Source organism: Balaenoptera borealis (genome assembly GCF_965194805.1).
Source record: "Balaenoptera borealis genome assembly, chromosome: X".
Lineage (NCBI taxonomy): Eukaryota > Metazoa > Chordata > Mammalia > Artiodactyla > Balaenopteridae > Balaenoptera > Balaenoptera borealis.
The window spans coordinates 99,416,678-99,441,134 of record NC_138881.1 but is presented as its reverse complement, the minus strand read 5'-3'; the positions used below and the strand labels follow the sequence as shown (position 1 = coordinate 99,441,134).

General features: G+C 40.8%; 1 protein-coding gene across 7 annotated transcripts in view; it reads right to left on the bottom strand.

The window, feature by feature from the left end:
• DOCK11 (dedicator of cytokinesis 11) overlaps nt 1-24,457 on the bottom strand; it is a 189,492-nt gene that overhangs the window by 118,430 nt on the left and 46,605 nt on the right. For all 7 annotated transcript variants that reach the window (XM_082376948.1, XM_082376946.1, XM_082376945.1 and 4 more), the window contains exons 7-13: nt 16,310-16,444; nt 13,957-14,134; nt 13,462-13,541; nt 12,113-12,196; nt 7,914-8,054; nt 6,532-6,744; nt 1,324-1,446 (exon numbers count right to left, since the gene is read on the bottom strand). In XM_082376948.1, coding sequence (XP_082233074.1) covers nt 1,324-1,446; nt 6,532-6,744; nt 7,914-8,054; nt 12,113-12,196; nt 13,462-13,541; nt 13,957-14,134; nt 16,310-16,444 — 954 coding nt within the window. The remainder of the gene's footprint in view (nt 1-1,323; nt 1,447-6,531; nt 6,745-7,913; nt 8,055-12,112; nt 12,197-13,461; nt 13,542-13,956; nt 14,135-16,309; nt 16,445-24,457) is intronic.

Below are 24,457 nucleotides of genomic sequence, written 5' to 3'. Positions count from 1 at the left end.
ATTTCCTAAAGGTTCTGCGTTTTCTCATCAACAAAGCCCTCATCGAGATATCAGAAGACAGACAAAATAGATGTAGGGCATGTTTTGCACCAAAGACCACTACTGGGAAAATTTAAGCAGTTTTAATGTGTATTTCCTTTCACAACCTGAGCAGGCAGACACTCATCATTCTTGGGAGAAGTTTGTTCTGGGTACCATTGACCTTTTTACTCCCAAGATAAAAGCCAAATGACCAAGAATCAATGCAATTAGTTTAGCGTGGGCAGGAACTGCTGTTTGCACAGGCACTGGAAGATGGCAAAGGAGATTAACTGCCTATAGAGTCTAAACAGGCTGTGAAAATGCTGGCTGTATGCTCACCCCTAGGGATACAGAATGCTAGAGGCTTTTATCTATATTGTTCAGAGTTTCTTTTCCCACAACTTAGTCATAGGTCTCCTCAGCATCTCCCACTTAATAAACACTATTTGCACACACAGCTAAATGCTACATATAACAGATCGACTCTTATAAATACTCAGCAGCTGGAGTGCCGCTAATGAACTGTGCCACGAATGCTTTCCCTCTCTGGGCCTCACTTTTCTCATTTATAAAATGAGACGAGAGAACTAGATCAATAATTTCCAAAAGTTTGGAATTCATGATCCAGAAATTTGGATGATTATATGGGTTGCCGACTTTGAAGGCTGCCATTTAAAGCCCCTGGATGGTAAAAAATAATCCCTGCCATTTCATATGTCAACATTTCAGGAAAGACAGACAGGTATAATGTTTAAAAAGTAGGAAGGGCAAAAATCTCGGAATAAAGGACAGCCCTTCGAATAAAATACACTGAAGTTTCATGAATGGCTCACTATCTTGTCTTTCTTTTCTCATTTCATCACAGATAGGAGTAAATTTGAGTACAGACTGGCATTTGGAAACTGCAGGACTGGGTCATTTTTATCCTCCGAGCTCTGACATTCTAAGCCTGTATTGCAGGGCTGGGAGTAAAGAAAGGGTAGCTATTGCCAAGGATACGGTATCAATGAACAGGTGTTGCCTAAAAGCCTTTAGCTCTTACTTTGATAAACAAGCAAAAATCAGATCGTCATGTAAAAAGGACATAAAGGAAAAGGGGAAAAAGTCACGTTCAAGCCTTAGCATGCATACTCACATAGTATACAACATTTTCAGAAAATACTGCATGCTGAGAGAACGTTGTGGGGTTTTTTTGTTTTTTGTTTTCTTTTGGGAGGAATCATTGATGATACCATTTAAAATATCAATAAAAGGCAAATTCTACATCAGGCTGAAATGCTCACAAACGATCTTTATAAATACCTTTGCCGGGTCGGAATTTTTGATGTAGGGTTCTGCACAGTGCGTGATGTTTCCCTGGAGCACCTTTTCAATTCTCGCAACCAGGAAGATTTCAGGATGTGGATTCGTCACTGAGAAAATTCCCTGGAAAAAATTCCTTCCGTTAGACTTTTCTTGAATGTAACCTCATATATACAGTTGTTTGGTTAGTGATTCCTAGTGGTGTGTTTAGCACAGAATGTTGATATTCAACATAGTATCATGTCCAGGGCCCTGGCAATAGACAGCATTTCCTTTCATACAGTTTCCCAGGCTCCCAATGTTCCTTTCAAAATGGATTTTCTATTTTGTCACCAATTTCACGTGTATTAGTCCCCAAAGCACAGGTGTCACCCTGGCTGCTTAGTCTCTTGTGTTCGGCGGTGTTTGCGAGGAGCATCCTTAGGCCTTATCTGTACAGCGTGTATTGTTTGGCTTAAGCGGCATGTGCAAAAATAGCGTGCCTTTCTGAAGTGGAACCGGATATGCATTTTTAAATGTAACTGCCTGTAACTCCAGGGCAATTCCCTCACACTTAACTACTACTGATGGTAGCTAAGAAGGAAGAAAATACTTTACTGCTCTGTATAACATAAAAACTGAATCATCCTATAGAAAACATTCCTTTGTTGCAGTTAAAGAGCTCTGGTGCTCTCAACGTAAAGGTAGAGGACAGAGGATCCAAAACTCCTTTAGTTCCCAAACACTTTATCTCAGGTACCAATGTAGATGCAACCCAAGTTCCATGAGTTTTCTTTGAAGGCATGTGGAACAACCATATCATCTCCTGTTCTAGTTCAGCTCCTTCCAAATATAATGTCTTCCAAATAGCCTGTTAGTTGGTTATGTCCGTTGCTTAAAGGAGTACCACACAAATGAATTCAAGTGTAAAAATCCATCACTGGGACTCTACCAAGTTTTATTTTTCTGCTTGGTGTATTACCAACTGTGTTAAGATAGTGTGTTCCAGTTTTCAAAGCATTTCAGACACGGTAGCTCATCTGTTCCAGAAAGAACCCTCTGAGGTAGACAGGAAAGAAGAGAAAACCGAGTGTAGGACGCTAAGTTATTCCCCCAAATCCAGCAGCTTCTAAGGGTCCCGGATTATGGCTGATTTAGCTTTGAATTCCCAAGCAGCAAGCATGGAAGAAAGTGGTTAAAAACTGTTCGGGGATCAAACGCTGACCCCACCATTTATGGATTTAGGCAAGTCGTATCCTCTCTACATCTCAGATTTCCCATCTATGAAACGGGGGATGATGAGAGTTAAGAGCGCTTCTGTAATCTTCTTGAGTGGATTAAATGCAGTAACGCACATTGGGTACCTGGTTATTGCCAGAGTAACCCAAAGCGTCTCAAGATCACAGAACTTGATTTTTGGTTCTGCCAGGAGCGTGTTGCCCGGGCTGTGACATGCAGCTGGCAGACTGTTCGAGCGGCTCCCGCAGAAGGTATGCTGAGCAGTGCACCTTGAGTGCGATCTCTTGCTTTCTGATTGTCACATAACTGTGCTAGATAGTTTTCGTGCACCATCTCCCTCAGTCTTCATAAAAACCCTTGAACGCAGGCGCTACGATATACACATTTTACAGATTAAGAAACTGAGGCTTAGAGACGTTCATGCAGTAAGTGGGTGAAGATTGCAGCCAGGGCTTCCAGACAATACACAGCCTCTCAGCCTCTTGACCTAGGCTTCCAACATCTCACGCGATACAGCTTGGCGAGAACAGTAACACCGATTACTGCCATGGCTAACATTCACTGAGCGCCTATTGTTCCCCGTGCCCAGTACTCCAGCCGTTTCCCCACACTGATGCGAGCAACGAATATTATCATTTAAAGGATTTGACAACTGATAAGAGGAAGCTGCTTTCACTCGTTTATCTGTTATCACTGTTACTACTGTTCTGAATAGCAGCCGCTTCTTACTGAGCCAACTCGGCAGGCCTGGTACAGAGCCAAGTGCTTTCTAGGGACAGCACACGTTGTCTGAGCCTCACGGTCACCCCGGATGCAGGTGCTATGGTTACCTCCACTTTACAGATGCTGAGGCACAGAGATGCTCACTGACCAACTGACCAGGATTCCGGCCCAGGGGGAGACTCTCTGGGGCTGCTTTGCCTTTTGCCCCAGCAGCTTCAAGCTCTCCCCGTCCCCGGAACACAGAAGGGCAACCAGAGAAAACCCAGGAATCCTGTGCGCGCTGGGAGTCTGGCTCTTCAGGACAAGGCCTCTGGCCCTTCCCTCCTGCCCTACCAAGGAGGCATGGGTGGGCCTGCCCCCGCCGGAGGGTGACTCTCACCCACTCCACTGCCCCCTCCCTCTAAAGAACGGGCCAGGTCCCCCCCAGCCCAGTCCCCAGCACTTAGCCCCCAGGGCATGGCAGGGCACGTGACGGCAGTGCCCCCTTTTCACTAGCGCCCAACACCTGCTGCCCCCCAGCGGGGAGCCCACAAGCCACAGGTCAGTTTGGGGGACACGGGGGACTGAGCTCTGTCAGGGCATCTGGGAAGGAACTGCCAGGCAGCTGAGAGTGAAGTAACTGGTCACAGTGGCTGTTTGGTGTCAACGGACCCAGCTTCCTCCCTTTCCTGTGGTCACGCTGTTGCTCCAAGGAGCAGATGGGGAGGGCCTAGAATGGCCCACAAGCCCCCACTGTCCACCGAGCCCTGGAGTGGCCTCTTCCTATAGATCATGCCGCCCCTTGAACAGCCTTGGTGGAGGTGACGGGGTTGCCAGAGAGCCCTTTCCAGGAATGCTGGGAAACCAGGCTCTTCCCCTGTCTCTAGGGTGACAGGGAAGCAGTACAGTAGAGGGGGAAAAGCTGGGCTTTGGAGCCTGCTAGACCCAGGCTCAGGTCCTGCTCCTCATCTTAGTAGCTCTGTGACCTTGAGCAAGCCACCTGACTGCTCTGTGCCTCAGTTTCCTCATCTATAAAATGGGGATAGGAATAGGACCTACCTACTTTACTGGGGGTGTGGTAAGAATTAAATGACTTTATACAGATAAAGTACCTAGAGAAATACTGAAAAAAAAATTGCTGAAAAAAAATTGCTGAGCTGAGATTAGCGTTCAGATCTGCTAACACCCAGTCTCTCCCTACACAGTACTGCATCCTAGTCCTAAACGGGAAGAGGATGAAGAAAAAGCCTTCTTCAAAAGAAAATGTTCAAATATTGGAGCAAATGACCGCTTCCTGGTATCTTTAGTTGATCTGGAACAAGGGTGCAAAATGATAAAGCCATTTGAGGCCGCTGCCGATCGTTCTCACCTCTCCAGCTCTCATCTATTCCTTTGAAGCCTCTCTCATGTCCCACATCTTCTATGCAGTCTTCTAAGTCAACTCCTGACTCTTGACCCCTCCTCACATTCCAAACTCCTCCACTCCCCTTGTGTTATACACGTCAGCACTTAATTACATACTGCCTAATGTTGTTGACTGAGGTCTTTCAAACAGACCTAGGCTCAAATCCCAGCTTCACCACTACCAGCCAGGTCATGATGGGCAGCTTACTTAGCCTTCCTGATCAGCAGTTTCCTCATCTGCAAAACAGCAATAATTATCCTATTTCACAAGACAATGGTGTTTACATGAGACACCAATGGAAAATTCTGGCACACAAGAGATATGCAAAAAATGCTTATTTTCTTCCTGACCTAGGTTATAAGTGGGATGACACCTGAAACCACAATTTAAACTTCTTGTATTGAACAGACAGCTGAGCACATTGAACTAATGCAGCAAATACATCATTGGCTTAGAAGGACTTATTTGACATTGTGTGGAAAATTTTAGACATATAATTCAATAGCAGGTTCTCAAATACTTGTAATACTGTCTTGCTCAATCTCTCTTTTAGAAGCATAGGCCGTCATAGTGGAATGTTCAAGTATTTGACAACCACAGTCTGAGTAACAAACTAAGAGGATGTAAGGGAATGAGGAGCAACATGGGGAAAAACGACCACAGATCCACAGCCCACAGAGGGGAGTGACAGCACATGTCAAGTCCCCTACCATTGGGCAATCTGTATCAATGAGCATAATCTTTGACCCTGAAAACCCCAATGCTTGAAATTTATTCTAAGGAGATAATTCAACAAGTGAGCTAACATGTAAGCACAAGGATGCAATAATGCAGTGTTCTTTGTGAAATCCCCAAATTAGAAATATCCTAATGAGCTAAATCAGTGGAATAACAGATTAGCCTTTAATAAGAATGTGACTGATCCAGATAGTGATACAGGGTGATAAACATGATGCTGAATAAATACAGTAGGTATAAAACAGCATGACTGTGATACAGTCTGTATAAGAGTATACATAATGTGTATGTGTTTATATAGACACAACAGAGACATCTAGAAAGATGTTTGCCAAAATGTTAATAGTTATCGTCTGTGGGTGGTGATTTTTACTTTCTTCTTTATTTTTGTACTGTTTGAATTTTCTACATGATAATGTATTTATTTTTATAATCCGAAGAAAAAGGAACAACATTTTTATTTAGGGTAAAATAAATCTCCTTACAATGTGAGCTGCTTTGTTCTGCTTCTTCCCACTTTAATTCTCTGCCACACTCTAGTTTCCTTTCAGTTGCAAAAGTCTAGAAGGCAGACCATCAATTCTGCTCTGCCTAACCTCTTGTGGCGTCCAGTCTGGTCAGAGGTCAAAATGCCAGGGGACTGTTAGGTTCCTTCCGAAGGGCATTCTTTGCCTCAGATAGGACAGGGGAGCGTAGCATTACAGCTGTGACACAAGAACTCCTTGAATAAAGAGAGTTTATGCTCCATTAAAACTACCTACTCAGAATGGGAATGGGAGTTAGGGAGGGAAGGTTATTGTAGGGTCAACATTTTCTTCAAAGAAACGAGTCTTACAGGTACTTATTGCCTTGCTCAAAAGTATGCGCAGGGGTACAGGGGTGTGTCTGTGTTATCTGCATTCCATCTCACAAAATACTTCCTTTGAGATTCACATCAGGGTCCCACTTCACCAGTGTATTATTAGCATATTTGCTGGTTTCCTTTTTTTCCCCTCCAACTTCAGTCACCAGAAAAACATCTATACACAGACCCTACAAGAGATGGAATGCCCATGAGAACACTGGCCTGAAACCATGAAGGAACCCAAGGGTGTCTCTGTTTCTTATTCTGAATGCGCTACCAAGGCTAAAAGATCATTCCTTACCTGCCTTATGTAGCGTAACTGAGATTCAGCAATTCCATGAATGAAAGACTCCGGTGAAGAGCCTCTTGGGTTTCCGTCACTAGCTAGTTGGGTTGAAGGGCTCCACAGCATTTCACGGACAGATGCGGGATTCAGGTCTACGTGGAAGTCAGCTGAAATCTTACAATTGTTCTTCACATCAAATAAGGCAAGATTGATAAAAAAGGGTTCAACCTGGGAATGAAAACCATTACGTTTTTAAACTATGACTTTAATTTTAGGTGGGGTGGGGGGAGGGACACAAATCACAAAATAATTTTTTTTTAATTCCTCAAGTTTCTGTGATTACAGTTCCTTTCTGAGTTCAACATTTAGCTAAAATTGCATTGTGGCTCATTTGCATATAAGAAAGAGCATTCTAAATAACAGACTATCAAATTTTAACTTCTGTCAGGTATAATTTCACAAGTTATAAATTTTTTAAAATGATGAGTAGAAATCAGAAGCCACATTTAAAGAACTTCAACTGTTCTATGAGTAAATTTTAATTCTCCATAGCCTTATTGAAATTACCCAAAAATAATGCCATTACAGAGTAGAAATAAATCTTCCCTTTTGCTATGTTACAGCTTACTGGATTATACATTTAATAAGAGCTAATAACAGTCAACATCAAATTGCTTGACAAAAGCTTTGCCCCATCAGCAATTTTGGAAGACATGATTCCTCTCTACAGATGGCATTTGAAAGCTGGTCACAAAGAGAAATTTCATGCCAGATGGCATAAAGATTAACCCTTTACACACCGAAAGTCTGCTAGTGCATCTCAGCTACTTTGTAAGAGAATAAATCATCACTGTGGATATTTTTCAAAGACAAACTAGAACCCCCAAAAAGATGAACATAAAATGCAGTCTCTTTGGCGATTTTACATTCATAGTTTCAAGTATTCCTAAGCAGCTCAAATGATGCATGACAGCTAATAATTAGAATTTTCTGCACAGCACCTGCGTTCCTCCATGGCTTTGGTGTTCCTTACTCATGGCTATGAGTCAATTTCACAGAAGTCATATTCTCTAGTAGAATTTACAAATTTGAGGACTTTCCAGGTTCTGGAGACATGTCCCTCTTGAATGTAAAGAGCCTACCTACTCTACCTGCTATTTTGAATAGGTAAGACTTTCATGAATCCTCTCAAGATGAAAACACATTCCTATTCTGGCAAAAGAAAGACATGTATGAAATTCTTCCATGTCAAATTTATCATAACATGTAGCAATGGAATTTGCATGCAGTAAATTAGTTCTCAGAAAAAAATTAAAAATCTTAAAAAAAAAAAAAAGGAAGAAGAAGCTTCCTTAATGCACTGGTTTAATGGAGGTAGAAGGAAAATTCATACATACGTTTGTGGGTGGTCCTTTTGCATTGTCTCCAACTTGACCCAAGATATTGAACGTTAAATCATGGCAATTTACCAGGAAACGTTTATTGCACTTTTCCTCAAATGGCTTTATATCAGGTTCAATTCCTGAAAAGTCCAACCTCTACAAAATACATAATATGAATCATTTCCCCCCCAAAATAGATATCATATGAATACAGATCTATGCATAAAAATTGCAAAACCCAACAGTTCTCTATCCATTCTTCATTTGAACTCTTATTTTTTTATTCAACAAGCCTTTGTAGAGCTCTTATAGTAAGGTTTGAACACAGATAGAGAGAAATCCCGACCTCACCCTCCACCCCGCTCCTCTGACTTCATCTCCTATCCTCCCCCCCACCTCTGTTCAGCCCCACTGGCCTCCTTGGTTATTTCTCCAGCACACCAAGTATACTCCCACCTCAGGACCTTTGCACTTGGTGTTCCGTCAGGAACCCTCTTCCCCCAAGATAAATGCAAGGCTTCCTTCATTTCATTCCTTCATTTCATTCAAGTGTCCAATCAATTGGCATTTCCACAGAAAGACCTTCCTTAATTCCCTATGTAAAACTATATACTCTCTGAAAGTCTCTACTCCCTTTCTTTAATTTCGTTTTCTAACATTATTTTTAATATTTATTTGGTTGTTTATTGTTTGTCTTCCCCACAAAATATTATGTTCCAGGATGGTAGGAATTTTGTTTCTTTCATGAGCTGTGCAGGAGACAAATATGACATGAATGGATATGGAAGGCAAGAATAACACAATGGCCTCTAACTTGGAAGATTCAGTAGACTGTGATGTTATAAACTTAGATGTGAAATAAAAATGAATAGCAGGTATAGGGGGAGGGTGAAAAGAGATGATCAGTTCAGCTAGGGATGTGTTGAGTTTGAGGTGATGCAAGTAAGTGGTTGGAAAAATAGGAGAGGTGTGGGTTGGAGATCTGGATTTGGGAATCAGCGGTAACTAGGGTGAGGAGGACAAGGCCGGACCTCTGGGGACCACCTACATTGAAATGATGAACAGAGGGAAAGGCATGTGCTTAGGAAACTGAAAATCCCTGAGCTCAGCTTCTAACAGAGCTGGGAGATGAACCCTGGCTGCCACAGAGATATATTTTTAAGAATTATTGGTATTTCAAAATAAAGTTTAAAAAAAGATATTGGGAGTCAAAGAATTCCTCTCACAGAATCCTCCTCCTCAGCTCACCCGGCTCAGGCGATCTGAGTTCATCTGTTCATTCCAATGGTCTGAACAGACTCACATTCTGTGCACAAATGGGAGGAAAAGTATAGACTGTGGGACAACTTACTATACTTTCGATAAGACCAGAGACAGGGTAGATGGGAAATGACTGGATGAATCCGAGCAGAATATACTGCCAGTATGGAAAACTCAAGCCAAGAAACAAGAATTTTTCTCAACTGCCTGAGTATTTCAAGCCAAAGCAGGTATTGTGCCTGCAGAGTCTTGGATAATTATAGCTGTTCTGACCTTGCCTACATCACTGACAAAATTCTCCTTAAAAGGGCCTAAAATATAATATTTGTACCTGAAAGCACGATTTTCCCCCCAGAGTCTATTTATCTACAAATGTGTGGGACTAGACAGCTCCCTCTTGAACACTTATCTATCTGTGGAGCCAGCGGAGGCAAGTCATTGCCATGGAGATCAATTCTAATTTCCGCCCATTTATCTGCTCTCCTTTCTAGCTTACTCAGACAGTGGAATGTGAAGAGAAGCTGGACTAAACCACCCCAGCCCCCAAATCCTTTCCCTCCTGAGGCCTAAGAGTGCAAATGTTGGGACATATGGCCATCCTCAGTAGTTCAAAGTCGGAGCCACCCCCTTCAGTCAGTGTTTCTTTTCTTTTGTTTTTTGTGTTTTTTTAAATTTTTTGTCTGCCTCTTCTTTGGGGGATGCTTATTAGGCATGTACATTTTTTATTTTTTTGGCCACGCCACTTGGAATGTGGGATCTTAGCTCCCCAACCAGGGATCGAACCCGTGCCCCCCTGCATTGGAAGCACGGAGTCTTAACCACTGGACCGCCAGGGAATTCCCCAGTGTTTCTTTATTCTCTACGGTCAGTGGAAGAAAACACGTCTCTAAACACTGAACTCTGGCCAAAAGTGACAGCCGATATTATAGGATGACACTGACTACCTAGAAAAGTACTCGACACACACAACCTGGATTTCTCTGTAGTGAAACTGCCTTCCATAACCAACACTGAACTCAATTTTCTGTCAAACTTTCATTGCAACTGTGAATTTTTCTCTCACTGTAGCTCACAGATAAACAACTCAAACATAATATCAGTTCAGTTCCATGACCACAAAAACACTACACCACAGATTTTTTAAAGACACTAGATTGAGTTTCAACCACAGTCAATTGGCTTCTTTGTATACAATCAAAGAGTCTGACATGTTCAATTAGAGCCCAATCATGATGGTGAGGGGTGGGATCAAAGGCTCAGACATGCTTGGAATGAGTAAATTTCTGAATGAATATCTTAGAACTAACATTCCCAAGGCCTGCTATATCCTTTTTTTTTTTTAATTCATACAACTTACACAAATAATATAATAGTGCTATGGAGGAAAAGGGAGAGGAAACATTTAAAACAAATTTTCCCCAGATAATTTTATTTTCTCATGTGGTGTTTTATTAAGGAAAAACTTTTGCATTATTTATAGACTATATACTTTTTCCATTTCAGACTAAAAACTTTTAGTTAGAAAACTGTATGAAGTGGGGGCTTCCCTGGTGGCACAGTGGTTAAGAATCCACCTGCCAGTGCAGGGGACACAGGTTCGAGCCCTGGTCTGGGAAGATCCCACATGCCGCAGAGCAACTAAGCCTGTGGCACACAACTACCGAGCCTGCGTTCTAGAGCCCGGGAGCCACAACTACTGAAGCCCGCGCGCCTAGAGCCCGTGCTCCGCAACAAGAGAAGCCACCGCAATGAGAAGCCCGTGCACCACAACGAAGAGTAGCCCCCGCTCGCTGCAACTAGAGAAAGCCCTCGTGCAGCAACGAAGACCCAATGCAGCCAAAAATAAATAAATAAAATAAATAAATTTATTTTAAAAAAAGATCAGAGGAGGCTCCTCTTTAAAAAAAAAAAAGAAAGAAAACTGTATGAAGCAAAAAGAAGTGAAAACAAAATCAGTCTTCCCCAAATTATTTTATATTGTATTGACATTTTCACTGAGGAAAAAACTGTAATGCTTATATAATGCATACTTTTCTATTAAAAAAATTCCACAGATTTTAATTAGAAATCTCATGTAGAAAAATTGAAAAGAAAACCAAAATATTCATCTTCCCTCAAATAAGTTCATTTTCTTGTGAAATAGTTTCCATTAGGAAAAATATTTGTAATACTTATACACTGCAGAATTTTTCCATTTTAAAATATCAGCAATTTAATTAGAAAATATCATGGAATTACCTAAATGGGAAAAGAATATGAAAAAGAATAGATACATGTATATGTATAACTGAATCACTGCACTATACACCTGAAACTAACACAATATTATTAATCAATTATACGCCAATATAAAATAAAAATATTTTAAAAAGGTAAAAAAAAGAAAATATCATGGAATTAAATATTAACTACCTATATATCTTAGTACAAAAAGTGCCTCACTCTCATGAAAGAGATTAAAATACGCATGTGCACATAAACCCGCACTTCCCTGCACCGCTTTCCATTTAAAGTGAGATACGTGAAATTATCCCAGTTCTACAGGCCTACATCAAAAGTGGAAAATAAACACGTCTCTTATGACTTGGTGTTCCTTATACTGTAGATATTCACTGCTACTGGATCACAATTGTATTTAATGGGTTAAAAGCACTGAAACCATTGTTAAGGACTCTTTAATTTATCCATTTTGAGGAGTGAGATGAAGTGAAAAGAATATAAAGAACTGAGAGAAAAAAAAAATATATATATATATGTTGTCCCAAACTATTCGTATATACGCTAGTCCTCTTAGTGAAGTTAGCTGTTAAGCTACTTGTTCAAAGTAAGCAAGACAAGTATAAAGCAATAGATATGCCCAGTAGTGCAAAAATCAGTGATTTCAACATTTCAGACATTGTTTATCTGAATAAGCAACTATTCTAGGATTATTTAAAGAAATATATCATTAATACCTGAACTTCCGAGTCAAAAGAAAAGAGGTTCTGTCTTCCATCTCCTCTACTGAGTTTGTTCAGCTGTTCAGTTTCTCTTCCATACTAAAATTAAAACAAACATATATATACACACACACACACACAAACACAAAACATTACTCCATTTCCTTCAAAACAGTATTAAATGCCATTTAATTATCTAGTTTATGTGAAACTAGCAATCTGCCACAGCTTCAAAAATATACTATTCTCCATTTCCAAGTACTTAAGGTGGATAAAGAATGCTTGCTGGGCAGACAGTCACAGTCACCATGACCCATAAATAAGCTATAGATCAGCTTCTTATACTTTCTATATGCCTTTTATAATACCAAGAATACTGTTCAACCCATAGTACAAAAAAAGAAATACAAGAGACTTTGGATGTAAAAGAGAATAAACGAGAGAAAACACTATCTTTTATATATCCATGGTGCTATCCATGGAATATTCTACACAATTCTGATTCCATCACTTTAGGAAAAACATAACGGGCTCTACGGTCTGGAATGACAAAGACTCAGAGGTGATACATTAAAATCTACAGGGGATCATGAGTGCATTCCTAAATTTTGGAAAACAGCTTTGAAGCTTAAGAGAACGGTAAATTTAAACTAGAAAAAAGTAACATCTAAAAACCTGTGTAACTTATTAGTTCAGGAAGAGGAATAAAGTAAAAATATAAATAGGTTTGGCAAGGATTTAAATGAAGAAATGGGTCATAACCTTCTAATCTATTATAGTAGAGAGTCCACAGAGTAATATATGTAACCTACTAAGATAGGTATGATAATCCCCTCTACACTTTCAAAACTGGCTCACTTCAAACACCAAAGAGCAGGGTAACTGACACAAACGCTGTCTGTTAACCAAAATCTTTATCTGATGAAATTATTCATATACATATACATAGGCATTCACATATAGAAAGACTATGATTTTCATACAAAACGTATACAAATCATTAGATTGAATATCATGTTCAATCTTCATCAAGAGCCCCTTGAATGAAGAATAGTTAGTGTATGAATGGCATACAGTAACTGAACTGAGTAAGAAGTAGCAGATAAAATTAATAAAGTCACAAAAGCCTAGAAGTACTTCTTGGCATCTAGGGAAAAAAATAACATTTTCCAAACTGTTAGTTGGCACTTACAGGTCCAGCTTTAGGAGTGTAACTTTTCTTTTACCATCTCTACCTGTTTCACTCATTTGTTGTGGTTTTTAATCTTAGAAACGACATTGCCACATGGAATCCAGCATTCAAACTTTAATAGCTAATCCTGCATTGTCTCAGTTGAAGGCAAGTTGCCATCAGAAAGATGTACCTTCATCAGTTCCGGATGCATGCTCCGTTCCAAACTGGCCATGATGTTCTCGGCTTTTCCTTGGCTGCTAGTTTCATCATCTGCGAATTCATTAAAAGCAGATGTTCTAAACCATGCAGACCATTACTAATCACCTAAGCGGAATATCCTAACTATCTCTCTCTCCCACCCCAACCCCTCCTACTAGATTTATTGCAAAGAATTTTGATTATGAAAGCACAGGGAAAACTCTAATGGACTTTTGAAAATCTGCCATGAATTCCCTATCTGTTTCAGTCTGGTTATATTTCATATGTCAGAGCCCATGTAGCATCAACTCTTAAAAAAAAAAGAAAGAAAGAAAAGAAAACCCTATCAACCTCCATAGTCACTTTTAATGAAGAAGTAGGTCGACCTTCAAGATTAAGAGTTCTATATTCACTCTACACAAAGGACATTCCCATGGATTAAAGACAAGGGCTTTACCTCAGTAATGAATCATTTAAAAATTCTGACCTTGTGCTGTCTCTACCGTCTCCTTTTTCTCTTGCACTAAACTGTCGGTATTGATCTGAATAATCTTTTTCAAAGTTATCAACCATTCCTCCATTTCCTGCTCAGTTTCAGCAGCCAGATAATGGCTATACTTATCTAACATCTTGAGTTCAAAAGCATGACGGCGCATTTTGGGGCACTGGAGGGGGAAAAAAAAAAGACGTGTTCAGTTAGTTTAGTTGCCCTTTTAATATTAGATTTCATTAGCTTATTTATTTTTACCTCAGCTCAGCACATATGTACGTCAATACTTTCATGAAAGAATTGCTTCTTTCAACAAGGAACAGAAATTCCAAGACGATGAATGACCATGTCAAACATCTTATTTATTCCCCTCAGTACTGAGCACGGCAGTACGTGCACAAAGTTGGCATAAAATACTACACGTTGAGTGAGTATTATCATTTAAGGCCTTCTGACATCCTCCACATTTGGATAATCAAACTACCACCATAAAAATAAGCAAATGTTTTACTATTTCCACCCTGCTTAAAGTTTTCCTGGCATATTCATAGGTTTTCAAAATCAGCCCTTAAAAACAAGCTTAAATGTGACCTGAAATAAACCTGGTACTTGCTTTATATCACACCATAAAATGCAATATCACTATCTAATTCACTCTGCCATGCAGAATATGAAATGCATCACAGTAGCATAAAAGAAGACTGTAGTTGGGTCATATTAGATTGTGGCTCTCCATAAAAATGATGGAAATGGCCCAGGCTGAATACTAGCACACAAGGAAAATAAAAGCCTCTTCCTTTCCTCAAACACGATGACACCTCTTTTATATTACCACCTTCTCTGTCATGACAAAAGAAATGACACACTCTCCCCCCCTCCCAAATACCTCAGCATTAATTTCAAGAAAGGCTCATGAATCAATAATTTTCCAGTGCATGGTCATCATTCAAGAAGGAACCAAGAAAAGTTCCTCCTTCTCATCTTCAAAGCATAGTAAAGTATGAAATTAAACTGCTGTAGCAAGTCATAAAGATTTATATATTTGAAAATATTTGGGAGGAGGGAATCATAAATAGAGGGGAAAGCAGAGTCTGGGAGCACCAGAAAAGGAGGTCAATCCGGACTAGAGCTAATTGAGAAAATCTGGGAATTGTATGTGCCTTCTTCCTTTCAGTAGATAAGAAAGCTGTCACATATATATACATATATAAAAGAAGGCAACTTCTATTCACATAGATCTTTATATCTTTTATATTTTATGTTTTAAAGTGTTTCTTTACTTGCTCCTCATGACAATCTCATTTGATAAAGCGAGTAGATATCATTAATCCCACTTTACAGTTCTGAAAACTAAGATTCAGGTAGGTTGAGGGTGTTGAACCAACATCTCCTGCCTTCCACTCAATGCAGTGCCCCTTCTTGTCGACCAGGCCACCCCGGCTCTGTAGTAATGGCTCCTATCCCACGGTCAATCAACTTCCTATTTAATCATCTCTCTGCCCTCTGCTTCCCACCCCATCCATGCTAACCCTAATGTCCCTGCCTCCTCAGTAACTCAAATCAGCAAACATTTGTTAAGCCCCTACTGTACGTACAACTCTGCTAATTACTATAAGGGACCCAGACATGAATATGACATGGTCCCTGTAATCCAAAAAGGAACGTGCAGAGCTAAGTACAGTGGTAGCACAGGGGAGGTGGAGCTTAATTCCATGAGGGTGAAGAAGAACACAAAAAATGTTTCACGCCACAAGTCCCATTTGAGCCAAGTCTTAAAAGATAAGATTCAAACAGGAACAGAAGGGGAAGTATATGCCAAGCAGAGAAGCAAATGTAAGAAAGGCACATAGGCGTGAAACTCAGCGGAGTGCTTAGCCTGGTGTGACTAGAGCACAGAATGTGTATGGGGATGCCGGGGGGATGGGGATAGTAAGGAGAGTAAGGTCAAATCACTGCGGGCCTGCAATGCCCTGGTAAGAGATTTCGAGCTCACTCGGCAAGACAATAAATCAAGAGCCAAAAGGTTTTGAAGAGACAAGTGAAGGACCCCATCTACGTCTTAGGAAGCCGGACGACACATCAGAAGGCAGGAAGGTGAGACTCTAGGCAAGAGAGGATGAAAGGGGGAACCAGAGGAAGACAGTGAGAATGGAAAGAAGGTAAGAGATTCAAGAGGCACTCTGGAGCAGACTCCAAAGGACTGGGTAGACACTTGAATAGTGGCACAGAGGGAGAGTGGGAACTCTGAAGAGGATTCTGAATTGCTAGTATGAATGTTTTGGTGGATGCAGATGTCATTAACCAAGGCAGAAAAATACTGAGGTTCTTAATAGTTGATCAATAACCCTACCTGAACAACATCAATGCAGGCGTCCAAGTAGATGCAACCTTTAGATTCTTTTGAATTTTTCTCATCTTTATAGGAATTGAGAATATACGAACCATCAGGAAGCTGGGTTAAGTAAAAATACCGTCTCTTGAACACCTATGGGGGAAAAACCAGCAGTGACACATTTGTTATGTATACATTGCATTTGAACAAAAAACCTTGAAGGGCTTGCCACACGCATTATATCTGGACAATCTTCAGACAACTTGGGGAAGTCATTAGGAATTACCGTTATCTTGATTTTGTTTTAAGATGGAGAGCTTGAAGTCAAGTGGTTTACTCTCAGTCAAATATCTGGAGAAGAAGTTTTAACACTTTAAAGTTCATAAAGCATTTTTGTATCTGAATCACTATCCATTTCGCTACAGCATCCTTCTCCTGTTTAATTGCAAACCATGATTGGATTCTTATAATTTCGTTCACCTCACCACAAATCCAAGGGTGTATACATACACACATACATACACACACACACACACACATACACCCTCTATCATACAGTTACATCTCACCTGCACATCTTATTGCACTCACCTATGCTGCTCCAGTGTCCCCACTCCCAAGAGTCCAGCTTATAACACACTCACAGGGAAATACTGACAGCAATTAGTTGCCACCAGTTGCTGTTCAGCGCCCTGTATGCTGAGATTTGAGTCAAAAGGCCCAATGTGATTGGGCCACGCGTTTGAAATTAGGGATTCACAACAGTTAAGGAGTAGCCTGCTGCTACAAGTCACAGCGAAGCCCACAGGAATGGGGAAAAGGAGGAAAAGACAGCCTGATTCATTTATTCTGCCCCTCTACTCTCCCTTAAAAGACTCTTGGAAAAAAAAAAAAAAAAAAAAAGACTCTTGGACCTGATGAAGGAGGTGGAAAAAGGGTTAGGCTTAGGATTCAGAGCTCTCTGATGAATCTATGCTTCTTTCAGTAAGCCACAGACTGCAAGCTGTGTTCAGCATTTGTTATAGTAAAATTCCCCTGGTTAAGAGATCTAAAAGCATTTCAGGGCGGGAATGGGAAGACAGACTAGGAAATAGCCTCTTGGTGATCATATTGAAGAAATGCATTCCTATGCATCTTGTCTTACTCACAGAAGTCAGCTTTAAGACCTAAGCTAGCCATTTTCAATCACCCATCTGATAATCCAGTATGATCTCTGATTATTTTAAGAACTTTAATTATGGAAAGAGTATTATTTGGCAAGATTATTCTTGAAAACTACTTAACTCTTGGCAAAGTATCTAAAATATCAACAATTCATTTCTCCATGGCATGAGAGTAAGCAAAATATAGAAATAGGTTAAGGGGCATTTCTTTTAAGGAAAACCAGTAAAAAGAAATCATACGCTTGTAGTTATTTTTGACTTGTTCAAATATCCCTGATTTTAGAATGAATGACAAAAATATACCAGTGTGAGGAACACCCTAACAGGTTAGACTGGTAAATGCGTACTGCTTCTATTTCAGGGAGGGGCCCTGTGGGCTATATGGTATCAACAGAAAGAAGTCCAAGAAGAAAATACCACTTTGTTTTTCAATGCCAATCAAGTAAATATTACTGCATCAGTATACAAAGGCACAGAAAGTGTGTGTGTGTGTGTGTGTGTGTGTGTGTGTGTGCGCGAGATATCATTTTACCCACGTTTAAGTTTACTGCAACTATAATGAAGAAATCTAGATTCATATATAAGGAAAATGTTAATCATAACGGTGATCATATATATATGTGTATATATATATATATATATTTATGTTTGCTTATTTTCATGACAGTGGTTCGTATCTGTTATTAAATTGATGGAACCAGAAGACCTAAAATGACATAATGAGCTGATTTCAAATGAACAAAACACCACTTTTTAGAAGTTATCACAATACTTACATATGACAAAAATTAAAATACATTTTCCAGGCAAAAATTAACATAAAAATTACAACCAGATTAGAATCTGAACCATGATCAAATCTAAAACTCAAAGTTCATAGATTCAGTGGTATAGTCTGTAGACTCCATTGGCAGAGTCCTTAGCCAGCAACAGAGGAAGGGAAAACACAGAGCAAAACATCTGTGGCACAGAGTCAAATTATAGCCTGCAAAATTTTTTTCATGTACAGCTCCCTCACCAAGCAAAGATGTTTTGTGGCAGCCGCCATTTCCAATATTAGCAAAGCACGATCATCACAATAGAGGTGGAAAGGGATCTGAAATTACAGTAAATCACTTCCTGTAACATTGCAATTATGTCTAAATGTGACACTGAGGTAAGGGAGCTCGTGAACCTGGGGAGAGAGCAGATGCCTGAAAGTCATACGATCTTGATTCTCACCCAGCACTCCTGCTCCCCAGCAGTGAAACTGTCCTCAAGACTCAATTTCTCTCTGTTTCCTCACTTGTAAAATGATGGGATCAGATCAAATGATCTGTAAGATCCTTTTTTTTTTTTTCATGATCTACAAATAATTTTATTGAAAAGGAACAAATAACACAGCAGCCTTCCCAGCTGGGGGCCACACTCCCCAAGCGATTTCCTACAGGCTTAAAGCACTCAGTTTGCATAGTAAGGACATTTTTAAAAAAATCATTTCTAGAGACAGCAGACTCTGCCCCAACGACAGATCTGTAAGATCTCGAAGATGTCTTCTCATTCTAATATTCTATGATATATGTTGGGTTTCCACTTCTGGGAAGCTTTTAAGGTACTTTTCAAAGAAGAAAGGAGTATCCTAAATCTCATATGGAACCAAAAAGGGAAGTCAGAAACAGGACTTTTTTTTTTTTTTTTTAAGTGGGATGAATATCAGGAGTCCCACTTTTTTTTTTAATTAATTTATTTATGGCTGTGTTGGGTCTTCGTTTCTGTGCGAGGGCTTTCTCTAGTTGTGGCAAGCGGAGGCCACTCTTCATCGCGGTGCGCGGGCCTCTCACTATCGCGGCCTCTCTTGTTGTGGAGCACAGGCTCCAGACGTGCAGGCTCAGTAGTTGTGGCTCACGGGCCTAGTTGCTCCGCGGCATGTGGGATCTTCCCAGACCAGGGCTCGAACCCGTGTCCCCTGCATTGGCAGGCGGAGTCTCAACCACTGCGCCACCAGGGAAGCCCCAGGACTTTTTTTAATGTTGCTATTTAGGGTACCGGTCTACGTTGTTTTTTTTCCATTTTGAAAAGAAGACAACTGTTAAAATAATGACTATATAGAACAGTGGTAATTACCCTATATCATACCTTTCATCTGAAGGCCTCAAGTCCTTTGTAACCAAGAGCTAATTCTTTTAATGTCACTTGAGGATAAGCATTATTATCCACATTTTACCTAACAGCAAACTGAGAGACCAAGACCTCACTCAAGTTCACACAGACAAGTCGATGGTAGAACTGGAATCAGAATCATAGGACAATGACAAAGAGAATCTTGCCCAAACCTTCCAATGGCTTCCCATCAAGGTTAGAATAAGACCCAAGATCCTTCCCCCATAGCCTGGGATGATGTACAGGCTCTGGCCTTGGATTACCTCTTGGATTTTATTTCTAATTATGCTGCTCCAGCTGTACTGGCTTACCTGCTGTTCCTCAAACAAAAAAGCCTTCTTCGAGCCTTTGCACTTCATGTCCCCTTGGCCTGAAAGCCTCTTGCCCCACATATCCACAGCTTCTTTCAGGTCTTCACTTGAATTTTACCTCCTCCGAGAGGCCTTCTATGACTACCTGCCCTCATGGCGGCACCTTATTTTATCTTTTTCATAGAATGATCACTATCCAAATATATCTTATTCATCTGTCTATTTATTTGCTGTCTGTCTCTTTTAAACTGTTACGGTCCAAGTCTCATCCACTGCTGTAGCCCCAGTACCTGTAACAGCGCCTGGAGAGCAATAAAATTTTACAAAATGAACGAGGAATGAATGAATAATTCATTCTCCAGTACAGATTCTCCAGCGGTTTCATCGAATAGAAGGGTGTTTCTCTGTAACGCCCATATTCTTTTTCCTCCTCCGCACCTTTATTATTTTTCCTAGATGGTGAACACAGCTGAAAATTCCCCACCGTACTCAGTGAGAGGCATGGTTCCTAATGAGTGCCCCACTCAGACCACCCAGAAGAATAAAATAGAGAGTTAGCCAAAGGAGATAATTCTCTGGGAACAGGTCCTGCCAAGTCTCCTGAAGGCCCTGAGGTGTCTGGATGACAACTTTTTGAACATTTACCATATGACCCTTTCTGGAGCAGGAACAAAGGCCTTCTGTCACTCGGTTGAATCAAAGATGGAAGGCCAGAAAGTTTGAGCACCTAACATCCTCAAAATGAGGACAGCCTTTTATCATTTTATATAACAAATCTCAAGGGTGTTTACCTACGTGTGTTCCCTAGAGGGTAATTATTTACTGCTAAGTTCTATGAACCAGGAGCCCTGAGAAAGGATGGTCTGAAGGCTTTGGCAAAGTAGGTGGGCCAGGAGCAATGTAGAAATGGGGCGGGGGAAACTTACTTGACTCATGTCTCAGACAGAACAGGAAAAAAGAGGCAGCAAGGAAAAGGAGAAAGCAGGAGAGCAGGAGACACACTGGGTCTCAGAGCTGTTCGAAGCAAAGATGAAAGAAACAATGGGGAAGAAAACCCCACGACTTATCAGAAAATTGAACTGCAGTTAATTATACCAGAATGTCAGGAACGCCATCCTGCTGAATACCCCTACCAGTAGGTTGGCAACCTAATATATCACTCATCACTCTCCACTGTATCATTTTACAGCCCTACCAAGTTTTAATATATTACATAGGTCTACTGTCTGGGAGACTGGTTAAAAATCAAATAGCTTTTCTTTGATAATTCTATCATATCTAGGCACTGGAGATTTTTTAACTATTTAGTTTGAAGCAAAGTCTAAAAGGAGGGGTCTACAATCCACCCTTCTCATTAGAGACAAATTAATTTTTCTTTCCTAGAGCATGTCATGGTCCTGCTCAAATTTCCAATGACCCTCAGTTACCCACATGGTAAGGCTCCCATGCCTGATCTGGTATTCAAGGTGCTCTCACAATCCTACTAATAATATAAAATAATAACAATCTGTGACATCTGTGGAGTGCTTACTACGTTACAGTTTCTGGCTAAGTGCTTTTCTCATATTACATCAGTGAATCCTCATAATGACCTCATGTGGAAAGTACTGTTATCATCTCCATGTTACAGAGGAGAAACTGAGGCACGGGGCAATACCAAAGGACCAAATCAACTCCATCTCCCATGACTACTCAACTTCACCTAACACACTTGTCCTGTACACACTGCCTGCCACCCTCACCTCCTTTCTGATTCCCTTCCTTGGAGGCCCCACCTCCTTCAAGAAGCCTTCTCTGACCCCAGATCACAGTGATCTGGACTCATATAGCACTGGGTCTCTGTACCACCTTGAAACAATACATTATTATTGTGTGTCTCATCTCCCCAAACAGGTTTAAACTCTACATGTTACACCTCTCTTTCTCTCTACCCTCCACAGTGCCAACACCTTGTACTAATAAGGTATTCAAGATATATTTGGTGATGATGAACTCATTGATTCCTAATACTGTCTGGCACATAAGAAGCCCCTAATAAATGGTTTTAAACAGTCACCAATGAATGAGGGAAATGGAAACATAAAAAAAACAAGTTAGTGAGAAATCCTTTACCCAATAAAATGAGTGTAATCCGTTTGTTAGCTGTGAGAGACGGACTGGGAGACTTGAGCATGCAGTGTATTAATATATCAAAAAGAAAAGATTTCCTCTTCTCTTTGTTCCAGTAAACATAGTGACCTTGGCCTCCCAGCAATTATTTTAATATCATCTGTGTTTTCTTAGGTAAAATCCTCTTTTGATTTGTTGTTCTCCCACTGCAGAAGGCCAAAAACCCTCCCGTAACAGTCAAAGAATAAGTGAGAACTTTTAGACTCTGGATATATAACAAATGGCTCTGTTTTGTGCAAAGAAGAAAAAAGAAGAAAGAAAGAGAAAGAAGGAAAGAAAGAAAGGAAGGAAGGAAGGAGGGAAGGGAGGGAGGGAGGGAGGGAAGGAGGAAGGGAGGGAGGGAAGGAGGAAGGGAGGGAGGGAAGGAGGAAGGGAGGGAGGGAGGAAGGAAAGGAGGGCACCGGAAGTGAGTCATACATCAAGCAGTTGAACTTGCAACCCTGATAACATACCCAGACACTTCAATGTTTAATTGCTAAGAACGGGGAGGAGGGAGCTTGAGGAATGTGACCAAATTGAGCCAAGAAGATGCATAAAGGTGGGTGTCCCAATGGGTTGGCCAAGAATCTATAGCAGATTTTTTTAAAATGAAAAACCACCGTCAAGATCAGATTCTTCCTTATTCCATACATCATTATACCCCTTAGGAAAAACAGTTCTAAATACCACGGGAAGGTCATGTCCAATATCAGAGCTATCTAGTCCACACTAAATTCCTTCACTGATATGGAGAGAAGCTGAGAAAAGCAGATGTCTCTAGCAGCTACTTGGGAAAGAGAGCATGGAGGCTTCTGTTAGGACTGGAGTTTCTGCCTGACGGATCATTTATTCTCTATGCTATCTAAAACTTCTCTCCAAAACTTTCCCAGGAGCTGACGAGTGGCAGTGGGGTGTGTTCTCATTATCTAGAAGGTACAAATTGGGGAAATTAATCACCTATGACAAGGCTTGTCTTGTTTTAACATGAACACCGAGAACAAAGCAATTATGAGCTGAGTAAGGTGGTCACCATGCCCAGACAACCAACAGAGCTTCTGCGAGAGCTGCGTGTGGCCAACAGCCGCCTCCGTGAAAGGACATGCTCGGGCACTGAGAACTGTGACTTGGAGAGTGACACACATCATTAGCAGCTCTCCTGTAGCCTGGGTTCCTCGCGGCTAGTTCTCAGCCGATAATGGGGAAGCTCAGCAAGCACTTCTGGGAAAATAATGACAACTGCAGAAAATTGTGCAGACTATATCTAAACTGACCTAGCTGGCGGAAAGGTGTATACTGGGGAAAATACAAAGGTTTATTCCATAAATACGGGGTCTTCCAATCTTCCAATATGAAGAACTCAGCTTAGTTCCTTTACCAGCCCCTTTTCCCTAGAGCCCGTCACCATCGACTTGAATGTTCTTGCAAAACTGTCTGGCAGCTAGTTAGGGAGGTTGAACTTTCTAAAGCAGCCCATATACAAATTACTTTGGCTACATTATTCACATCACATCACAGGTCATGTGGTTGCTTTCTCAAAAGAACTTATAAAGTAGGAGTCTTCTGATTTCCTTTTATCTACTGGACGTTGCGGAGTCTTTTCTAACCCTCTTTCTTCCATTTTTTTCTTTCTAACCTTCTCTCATGATTCTATCTCTTCCTTCATGGCTATTAGATTGCCTTATTTCTGAGAGTCAAAAGGGCCAGGAAAAGGACTCAGACTTGTTGATAAAAAACAGTGTAAAGTGGTCATGCATGATTTCAAACTTTCCAAAGGACTGATTCTACACAGTTTTTAAAATCCAGAAATTTTTAAGTGAATAAAGATCTGTAAACTTACACCTCACTCTAAAAGACACCAAGCTGTCCTGCTTTAATCCTGTCATCCCCAGAAGGATCTGCAGGCCGGTGTCAAACCACAGTGCATCAAAGAAGTGCAGATAAAACAGGAGGGAAGACGCATGGCTCCCGTAGGCTGTTACTTGCCAATGAGTCATGATTAATACCCAGATCCTTCTGCTGTAGCTTCCCGGTTAGTCTGCTGTGTATTTGCAGGGGCTGTCAACACTTGAATTTCCTAATAGAAATGGCTCTTTGCTCTCAAATCTGCGAGCTCTAGCCCTGTGGTGCTCATTGCTGAAGCCAGCAAAGCTTGTCATCAGTGTGGGCTGGAGTTCCTTGCAGGCAGGGGACTCTGGATGCACCAAAGGTAAAACTGCCACCACGATCAGGAAAGTGACTCAGCCAACAGCATACGTGAATCATCTTCCCATTTGCTTAGGAGAGGCATTAATATGCTTCACTTCAAAGATTTACATGGCAGAAACAGATATGCAGAATTTTTCCTTTCAGAATGCCTCATGAACTCTGCAGCCCTTTACTGCAGTTCTTCTGTCTATGCCTGAGCC